General features: G+C 60.7%; 3 protein-coding genes across 3 annotated transcripts in view; 2 read left to right on the top strand and 1 right to left on the bottom strand.

Moving 5' to 3' along the window:
• VOLCADRAFT_86120 (uncharacterized protein) overlaps positions 1-808 on the bottom strand; it is a gene marked incomplete at both ends in the record, with an annotated part of 5,691 nt that extends 4,883 nt beyond the window's left edge. Inside the window, one exon of the mRNA XM_002946101.1 lies at positions 779-808. Coding sequence (XP_002946147.1) covers positions 779-808 — 30 coding nt within the window. The remainder of the gene's footprint in view (positions 1-778) is intronic.
• A 286-nt stretch (positions 809-1,094) lies between these two features.
• Positions 1,095-2,221, top strand: qcr7 (uncharacterized protein). Its single transcript, XM_002945751.1, has 4 exons — positions 1,095-1,264; positions 1,355-1,477; positions 1,549-1,698; positions 1,768-2,221. Exons 1-4 carry the CDS (start codon positions 1,253-1,255, stop codon positions 1,852-1,854), a joined length of 372 nt encoding a protein of 123 aa, XP_002945797.1. The 5' UTR covers positions 1,095-1,252; the 3' UTR covers positions 1,855-2,221.
• A 1,403-nt stretch (positions 2,222-3,624) lies between these two features.
• The window catches only part of VOLCADRAFT_127324 (uncharacterized protein), a gene marked incomplete at both ends in the record, with an annotated part of 9,651 nt that continues 3,528 nt past the window's right edge, over positions 3,625-9,747 (top strand). Inside the window, 10 exons of the mRNA XM_002945752.1 lie at positions 3,625-3,714; positions 3,764-3,838; positions 3,950-4,057; positions 4,324-4,527; positions 5,346-5,648; positions 6,041-6,382; positions 6,425-8,110; positions 8,307-8,360; positions 8,418-8,487; positions 8,888-9,703. Coding sequence (XP_002945798.1) covers positions 3,625-3,714; positions 3,764-3,838; positions 3,950-4,057; positions 4,324-4,527; positions 5,346-5,648; positions 6,041-6,382; positions 6,425-8,110; positions 8,307-8,360; positions 8,418-8,487; positions 8,888-9,703 — 3,748 coding nt within the window. The remainder of the gene's footprint in view (positions 3,715-3,763; positions 3,839-3,949; positions 4,058-4,323; positions 4,528-5,345; positions 5,649-6,040; positions 6,383-6,424; positions 8,111-8,306; positions 8,361-8,417; positions 8,488-8,887; positions 9,704-9,747) is intronic.

Genomic DNA, 9,747 nt, shown 5'->3' on the forward strand with positions numbered 1-9,747 from the left:
GCTGACGGGGGAATTCGCCCCGACATAACGTTCCCGCCGCCGCTGTCGCTGCTGCACCGCCGCCGCTGTTCGGCAGCTGGCTGCAGCGGGGCCCGGCGGAGGGGCTACTGCCGCCGCCGCTGCTGCTGCCGCCGCCGCTGCTACTGCTGCATGTGTTCCAGCTCTCCCGCTGCGCTCCACGTAAGCATCCGGGAACACCCTTTGCAATGGGGTTGTCGGCGCTAGGCACCCAGCGCAGGCAAGCAAACAAGCTACTGAAAAGGATGGTTTCGGAGGTAAATGGGGCAGGTCGGCCGAGTGGAAAGCGGCGGCGGCGCCGCCGCTGGCTCCGCTGCACGTAGTGGTGCTACATGAGGTCCTCCTGGGCATAGGATCGTACGGTAACGGCCAACGGTCAACCGTCTGTCAATGATTTCGGGTTTTGAAACATGGATTCAGCTCCGTATGTGTGTCGGTGAGTACAGGGTTATTGACGGGAAGTGTAAAGGCGTCCCATGATCCTGTGGGGCGAAGTTTACGCAATTGAGGGGTGCATCCCAGGGATATTGAGGGGTGCATCCCAAGGATAGGCTGAGAAGGGATTTAATTAAGAGAGTTTAAATTGGCTGAGTTTAGGTTTACGGTGGCTGCAGGGCTACTGAATGATGCACTGACACGTGTCCGCTGGTTAGCTCTAGCTAGGAGGGTTTCACCACGCGAACCACGGGTCTGCTTGCCTAGCCGGGTTTGGAGAAGGTGGCAAGGCAATGCCACGTAACCAGAAACAGAGTGGTCTTACCAGAAGCAACGCTGCGAGCTCGCTGCCTTTCTGAGGCAGGAGCACAGGGCGCCGTGTGGCGGAGTCCATGCGCAGCACACCGCCGTCGCCACCTCCCGGACAGCGCGCATAGATAATTTGCCTCATTGCGCTCTCACAGAAGCAAATTTCATGTTTCGTCCTTGGTTATCGGGAAACAAGGGTGCCAAGCTTCACCTACACAGAGGACACAGGGTTTACCAATTTCAGAGAGTAAATCATATTACCATTGTACCATATGAGCCAATAAACGATAACTATCACCAAGAATCAGTTGACCAGGTTGTCGCGCCATGTACGACAGGTTTGGTTTATTGTCGCGTTGTATGCTGCAGGTGGAAGTCAGAATACAGATAGCAACCCTGTCATAACTCTGGGGCTTGCTTGGTTCTAGGGTAGAGAAGCCCCTGTGTTGGGCATCAGGCGTTTGAGGCAGTCCTTAGCTAACACAAAGCCATGACTTCCTTGGTGAGCCCACCTGTAATAACAAAGTATGCATTTTGATTTCTGTGTGTCCCCTGTCGACTGACTGGCTCTGATGTTCCTCGTCACGCACAGCTTACGCAATTTACACGGCCGCTCTACGAGAGCTTGGCTCGGACCTACCGCGCAGCTCTTGGTGAGAAGCTTGCGCATTATGGCCTGCGCTTTGACGACCTCCAGGACCCGCTGAAGGACGAGGTGCGAGTGCTTTGCCTTCGTTATCAAGCTCGAAAGCACGCTTGTGAGTTTGCCAAAGTACTTGTCTGCAGGATGTCGCGGAGGCTCTGAGGCGTTTGCCTCCCGACGTCGTTGTCGCCCGGAACTGTCGTCTGCGGCGTGCACTGGACTTGTCGCTGAAGCATGAGGGGCTGCCGGCCGACCTCCTCGCGAAGCAGACACCTGAGCTTTCGTACATGCAGGTAATCAGTATCAGTAGTGCCTTCACCAATATCTATTCCGGGCTTACCCAAGACGTTCAACCCCTGCAGGAGGTCCTCGCGGAGGTTCGCGCTGAGCGCCGTGAGCGCGCTCAGCTGGGTGCTCCGGCACCGTACACCCGCATCTACTACGACTAAATCATTCCGCCAGCAACTCGCGCTCCTGGCTTAACCGATGCTCGGGTTCTGGGTTCAGGACCCCTGATGGCAGTACCCCTGCGGGTTTTGGGGGTTTCACGAAGTAGAAAAAAAGCGTGCGCGTACACGCAGATTGGGGCAAGCCGTGTGCATAGCACGTGCGTGCGGTTTAGTGGTTGTGCGCTTTTGTGTGAGAGTCGTTGCGAATGTGGGGATTCCTTTCAGGCGGCGTAGCATCGTGGCGAACGTGGCAGGTTTCTATTTGGGTTGCGGCAGAATGTGTGCAAGATGCCACTGGACAGTACTGTTCCTGGTAGTATACGTTTCCGAGGTGCCTATACGTATTATGTAATGCAATGTTGGTTCGTATGGTCGCTGTACATGTTCGCATCACCTTCGCTATGAGACACTCCCCCAAAGCCGCTCTGACACAGGTTTGTCCCTTCCTGAGGCCTCTCACTCTGGCAGGCTGATTCTTTTAGCACTTGCTGCAATGATGTAGCGCTGGACACCTATGTCTGAGCTGTCGGCCAAGCCATAGCATCACTTAAAAGGTTTCAAGCAAGACCAGTATTGCACACGCCGGTGCACATTACCGGATTTCGCAGCCGTCCGTGCAGCTGCAGCTGCCATATCTTACCTCCCTCCTCACCACCTTACAGTGAGCAACCTTTTAAGTGTCCTTATGAAACTCAACGGCTTGGCCGCCCGGCCTGAAGCTCCTTGACAGGCGCTGCCACCTCACCACTTGGGCCGCTCGTTTTGTTAACTGGCCGAAACACCCACAAACACTCGGGAGGTAAAACCGGCCGCTGACACGTCAACGAACAACTTCTAAGAGCAGGCCGAACTCATTAACTGGAAAAATTAGCTTGCAGTCAAGGAAGCCGCAAAATCTGAGGATGACAGCTGCGAGGGTGATGGCGAAAAGAAAGAAACACCGTGGGCCCAAATGCGGATAGGTATGGTCGCATTACATTTGCGGGTAAAAAAGGCCGGAGTAGGATGTCGGCTAGTGGCCTTGCTCCTATCTGTGTCGCTCAAGCCACACTCTTGCCGTAGCCAGGTGCACCCGGCCAAAGCCGCACGGAACCAAAAACGCGTTTCAGCCCGCTGCAACACACTGCTACTGCCGAACTCAAGGTCCAAACGTGCAATCAAATTGTCCTTCCTAATACTGATTCGTGGATAACTAATCTCCTGCGAAAGGTTGGTTGTCGTGGCACCGCAATCCCGAGAGCGGACTGCGGAGCAATGGAGGATAGGCGACGGGACGTCAGTTAGAGACTTTCCGTTGTTGCAACGGTTCCCAAGCCTCAATCAAAGAAATGGCGGCAAGACTGCCATAAAATGTGAAAGAAATGGTGACAATGCTGCCATAAAATGTGCCATAGAGGTTCCCAAGCAGCTGAAGCAAAAGGTTCCGATTTTACCGTCAACACTACTAACCTTGGCTGCTGAACTTTCTAGTGCCTTGGATATTTTAGGCACAGTATGCAGACACGATTAAGTAACACATGCAAAACGATGGATAAGCGATGTCATGTTCCGTATGAGGAACATTCTGAGCGTTGGGAGCCGAGTGGTTTGTACGGAGACATCTCCCGTCTTTTTTGGAAACTATGCCTCGTACGCGCAATTGTTTTGTATTAGTGATTACATAGATCCTCAAAATCCGCATTGAGTCTGAACGATGATTGATCACAATGTTTGCAAGTCTACTACAACTCGTTGTATTGCAGTGCGCTGATCGCTAGACGATAGCCTTATATGAGCTATGCAGCGCCCGTGTACGATCCGTCGGACGGGCTCCTTCAACAGGGCGACATTTTGTCATACGATTGCTGCCCTCCGGCCCCGGTGGGGTAGCTTGACGCATGACTGGCTTAAACCTGCAATTCAACGGCAGCTCGCATGTCGCAGCACCAGTAAGGAAGGATCTTACAATACGAGCTTGACGCGGAGCCAGGAGGGTCGACGACAGGTGCGCTGGGCGGCGCGCAGCAGCGAGTTATTCTCACTTCACAGCATATCTGGCATTACAACAATAAATATCATCCCCTCTCTTTACTGAACGACTTTGGTCTGCACGCAGAGGCGTGCACGGCGCAAGGCATCATTCGAATCCCCTCGATGGAGTCCGAGCGAGCCTGCAGCAAGCCGCTCAGAGTGGCTCCAGGGTGCAAAGGAGCAGCGCACAGAGGTGCGCAGCTTACTTGGCTCAACGCTTGTGGCCATATCCGTACTCCTTTCGCACTGCTCCCCAGGCATTAGAACCATCACCAGCACGATCCCTACTTGCCGCCCACATTTGTCCTCTGCGGCTCATTACTCCCCCCTCACGTTACCCTGTCCTGTCCGTCTGTTCCCCCGCACTCCCCATTTTTCCACGCCCCGTGCACCCCCTGCCTGCCTATCCGCCCCCTCTGAGTGCAATTCCCCTGCATGATTCGCTACCCCGCTATGCAGGTACTTTTAGCTGGACTCCTGGATCCCGACTCGATACCGCTGGCCCGCCTGCCAGTCCTGCTGACTTTGGTAGAGGGTCGCTCCGACTTGGAGGACTGCGTCATAGCCGCGGGGCTCCCTGCAGTGGCGGCAGCCGTGCTGCGAAGCGACATGCTGCTGCGCCTGCTGCCCGGGGGAACGTTCCTGGAGCTGCTGATGGACCTGGTGAGGCCGCTGGGGGAGGTACCCGTGTATAGCCGCTGTGGGTGCGCCGATAAGTGGTGCAGGGATTGCAGGGCACTTTGCGCTTGCCTGTGCGCGATCCGTTGGAAGGGTGAATGCAGTGTAGTCTAAATATGGCCCTGTCCGTGCGGCTTTGTGCGGGGTCAGCCATTCCATTCCATCAGCATAGAGCCACGCGGCCTCCTCCTTCGCCTCCTCCTCCGTCGTCCTTCTGTGTATGGATGTAGCGAGCGTAACAGAAGTACCGTCCTTTGGGTGCTACTGCCTAGCCTAGCATAGCTTTATAGCCAAGGGACAGTTTAATCGGCCACAATCGATTTGGGTCACACTCCGGAGCATGAGCAGGATGAACAGCGCGTACGTTTGCCTGTCTGGAGAGGAGCGGGAGAGGAGTGGGAGAGGAGTGGAGGGAACGATTGCGGTCGTGGACTGCACAGCGTGCGCGTGGTTGACATGTCTTTCACCCTTTCCGAGGGTTCTACATAACCCTCTCGGCATGTTTCACGTTTCGGCAGATTGAGCAGCGTGCAAGGGACCTGGCGCCGGAGGAGCTGCTGCTGGCGGCGCGACTGATTGCCGCCTGGCGGCCGCCCGCCAGCTGCGACATTCTGGCGCCCGCCGCCGCGGCTGTTGCAGCCGCACTGGTGGACAGATCGCTGGAGCATTCCGCCACTGCTGCTGCCGCCGCCGCCATCAGCGGTAGCGGCGGCAGTAGCAGCAGCGGTGCCAGCAGTACTCGCGACGGCGTCAGCCCGGCGGCGGCGGTGCCGGCGGATGCGAATGTTGCCGTACTGGCGGAGGGGCTTGTTGCGTTGCAATGGTGGTTGGAATGGCGCGGCGACGGCGTCGAGCTTACCGGCGGTGCAGATTTCGGCGGCCTGGATGGTTTTGGGCTGGCGGGTGCCGCCAAGGCCGCAGCACTGGGGGCAGCCGCTAGCAGCGCGCAGGGGACGAAGGAGAAGGAGCTGGAGGGCGTGCGAGCGGCCGTGGCGGCTCTGCTTCACAGTGTAGACATCGGGGCCGCTGCGGAACCGTCCACGCTGCTCATCGTGCTTGATGCAGCCGTACAGTACGGCGTAGATGTGCCAAGCTACTTTGTCCAAGTGAGTGCGCGCGACCCTTCTTTCGACCCTGCCCTCGTAGCGATAGCCGCAGCGGTAAAGTAGATTGAAGAGGATGCGCACTGAGCGTAGCCACGGCTCCTAAAGACCACCTCACATGTATGGGTTTCATGCACCCATGTTCCGTGTCCGTTTCTTTCGTACATAATTATCGTACCGCCTGGGTTGTACGACACCTCATGGTGGAATGCCAATGCCTTTTGTGATATTTTTACCTTTTGTGGTGAACACCTGTGTTCCGCCGTTTGGGTGGGGAAGAGGGCCTTCAAAAGAAGGTTATTGACCGCCTTGCTTTAGTCTGTGCCGCTTGATCACTTGATCATAGTTTTTACACTATTAACTGCCACCTGCTGTACTCACTCGTATGTATACAGGCCGCGGCGCGAATGGCAGCTGCATCGGCGGTGCTCAGTCCACCGTCCTCTTCCTCTCACTCTTCCTCCTCCTCCGTGCACTCAGCCGCATCAGATCCCGGACAGCTTGCGGCGCGGCTCGTGGCGCACGCCTTCAGCAGTACCACCACCACCACCACCACCACCACCATTACTACTGCCGCAAGCACTGGCGGCGCGGATGCAGGTGCCGGGGCCAGTGGGGGCAGTAGTACCTACCTGACGGCGGCGGAGGTGCGCGGCCTCATGACGCCGTACCTGGCGCCGCACCGAGGTGAAGCGCACCACGTCGCCTTCTTATCCGCCCTGATGACGGCGTTGCGGGTGCGTCATCACCCGCGCCGGCCGCATGCATCTCAAACGCAGCAATTGCTGAAGCAGCGGCGGGGCATCGCGACGGCGGCGGCGGCGGCAGGAGTAACGCCCCGGGAGGCGGCGATTGAGGCAGCGGATGGGCTCGTTGAGGCACTGGCGGCGGCGGCTGGCCATTTGGGTCCGGCTCCGTTGGCGCTTGCAATGGAGTGTGCTGCCGACGCGGCGGCGCTGCTGGCGGAGGCGCCGCTGGCAGACGCGGCGGCGCTAGGGAGCGGGGCAGCTGGAGGCGACGCCGTACGGCGCTTGCTGGCGGCAGCGGCGGCGCTGGCGGACCAGCGGCAACCTTCTGCTGCTGCGGCAGCGGGTGGCGGCTGCCCGCCAGACGGGTTGTGCAGGCTGGCGGCGGCGGCGGTACGGCTCCAGCGGCGGGGCGTGTTTGGCAGCGCTGCGGCGGCTGACGTGTCAAAGTTGCTGGCGGCCGTGCAGGCAACCTCACTCCAGGAGGTTAGCATCGACGCCGCGGCGGCACTTGTCGCGGTGGCGGCGAGGGCGGCATTCACAAGTACTGTTGCCGAGGGGACGGCGGCTGCGTCAGGCGAGGAGGGCGTGTTGTCTGAGGCTGCCAGCGAAGGGCGCGATGGTGAGGTGACGATAGCTCTTGGACTTCCAGAGCCGCTCCTGGAAGCGTTGCTCAGAAGGCTGGCTTCGGAGGCGGAGGCGGAGGCGGCTCCCGCCACCGCAACGACCTCCAGAACTGTTGTTCGCCGCCTCGGTGATCGGATATCGCCGGCGGATTCGCCGCCGCCGCAGCTGACGCCGCCGCCGCCAGCGCCATCCCTATCGTATGACCAGGCGATGGGCGTGCTGGCAGCGGTGGTCGCCGCTGCGGAGGCCGCTGCGGAGGCGACGCCGTCAACCTCCTCCTCCTCCGCCGCCGCCCCCGCTGTGCCGTGCATCCCTGCGGAACGTGCAGCAATGCTGCGCGCCGCGGGCATCGTCGCCTGCCGCGCACTGACGCCGGCGGTTAGGGAGCTTGATAGCGCGCGGGCAATCCGATTGCTAAAGCTTATCGGCCGAGCAGCAAATTTCGGCGTGCGGCCCGATTTCCCGCCGCTGCTATGGGCCCTCCACGAGCGCCTGCGGGCGCTGGCGGGCGCCTCTGCCCTCGACCCGCCGGACGTGTTGGACGTGCTCAGCGGCTGCGTGTCGCTCCGCTGGCGGCCGGCGCTGCTGCTGCGGGAGCTGCTGCTGCCGCTGCTGCGCTGGCTGCAGCACGCCGAGGACGCGGCAGCTGCAGCTGCTGCCGCCGCTGGCGGCGCCGCTGCTGCTGCTCCTCGCGTTGAGGAGTCGGCGGCGGCTCCGGGTGCTAGGGTCGGTGTGGGAATGGAGGAGACGGCGGAGGGAGAGGGGGAAGGAGGCCGTGGCGCGGGGCCGTTGGGGGCGCGGTCCTGGACCCCGAGGGAACTGAAGGTCTGTTTAGCGCTGCTAGGCAAGCTGCGCTACAGCGGCCCGATAGCGGCGGCGGTGGTGAAGCTAGGCGTGGGACAGCTGCTGCGAGCGGCGGAGGCGGAGGCCGCCGCTGCGGGTGGCGGCAGCGGCAGCGGCGGAGGCGGCAGCTTGGCGGCGCAGGGGGCAGAGCTGAGCGCGTCCGACCTGGCGATGCTGCTGTGGGTGTGCGTGGCGATGCGGTATCGCGGCGCAACGGTTCTTCGGCCGCTTTTGCAGCTGCTGCTGCTGGTAAGTGAAGGGGGGCGGGAGGGAGGGAGGGAGGGAGCGCACATCTGTCCGTGTGTAAACCCTAAGAACTGAGAAACCCTCGCAGGACCGCCTGGCGGGTGGCAGGTGTCCTAAAAAGGCCACGGCCCCCCTCCTTGGCAGCAGCCTCACTCGTTCGTGGTTCGTCTTTCCCCTCCCCCCTTGGCTGTGTGTGCAGGCACCCCCCTCCACGGTGCCTGTCAAGGCCGCTGCGCAGGCGGTGTGGGCGGCGGTGCGGCTGGGAGTGGTGGGCGAGCGTCTGGTGCGTTGGGCTCTGTCTTGCTGCCAGGGAGAAGACAAGCTGGAGGCGGCCGCACCGCAGAGCCTGGCCCTCCTGTGCTGGGGCCTTGCAAAGCTGGGTGGGTAGATTGGTTGCGTCAGTTGGTTGCGTCGGTTGGGTTCTTTCTGGAATGCGTCGGTCGAATGATGACATCACAGGATCCGGGGCATGGCGTGTCGCTAGGGGGCAGGCGGCTAGCGCTGTATGGCTGTGTGGAGGGCAATGGGTGCGCGAAGGTGTACTGAGGGGCTGAGGTGCAGGTAAGGTCCTGTCAGTGCAACCACCGGAGGTCAGTAAGCTCGGTAAGCTGCTGGAGGTGGATCTGCTGAAGGTGTGGTGTGTGTCCCCAGTGTGTGGATGTAAGCTACCCTAAGTATTTGTGTTCATGATCTGAGCCGCGGAAAGGGCATGTCGAGGTGTATGTATGCATGTATGTATGTATATGTGTGTATTTGCGTCTCCCGGCGACTGGCATGCAGGTGTACGGCCGCCTCGTGCATTTGTAAACGCGGCAATGGCTGCATCGCGGAGGCAGCTCCCACACTTCAAGGCGCAGGAACTCGCCACCTTGCTGTTTGTTCTCGCTACGTGGGGCGGCAAACTGAAGGGCGATGATGACGCAGTCAGCGTCGTCCAGCACGTTGTGGCGACACGCGCGCGGTACGACGGTCCTGCGTTGTGTACGACGGTGTGGGCGTTACAGCAGCTGACTCAGCCTGCTTCAGCGCTTCAAACCGGTGCAGGAGGCACGCCAGTAACGGACGACGACGATCACGACCATGAACATGACCACGCCACCGCCGCCGCCGCCGCCGCCGCCGCCCTCAGCGCTACGGCGCTACGCGCCCTGGAGAACCGACTTCTTGCTGTCGACATCGCGGCCGGCCCCAGGATCGGTTTCCCCGACCACCACCTCCTCCGCTTCTGCTCCGCAGCCGCCGCCGCTGGCTACCAGCCCAAACGCCTACTCAACCGCTACACCACGCGACTAAGGCTCCGCTTGCGCACCATGCGCGGCTTGTCGCCCGACGTCGCCCCAACGGAGGCGGAACGGCGCTCCCGGATGCTGTGGTCGGCGGCACGCATCATGGCCACCTTTGACCTGCGTGACTCGGAGCTGTTGACCCTCCTGGAGCTTTGTGCGGAGCGCTGCCAGTCGCTGCTACGGCCGGGTCACCTGGCGGGGCTGGTGAATGCGATGGCGGCGCTGGATCACTACCCCGCGCACTGGGCTCGGCACGGGCTGCTGCGGCGCATGGGTCTGGCGCTGCGGCGCTCCACGCTGACGGAGGCAGGTTTGATCATGGAGGCGATTGCTTCGTGGCGGCCGTACATGACG

The sequence above is a fragment of the Volvox carteri genome (assembly GCF_000143455.1).
Source record: "Volvox carteri f. nagariensis unplaced genomic scaffold VOLCAscaffold_1, whole genome shotgun sequence".
Classification (NCBI taxonomy): domain Eukaryota; kingdom Viridiplantae; phylum Chlorophyta; class Chlorophyceae; order Chlamydomonadales; family Volvocaceae; genus Volvox; species Volvox carteri.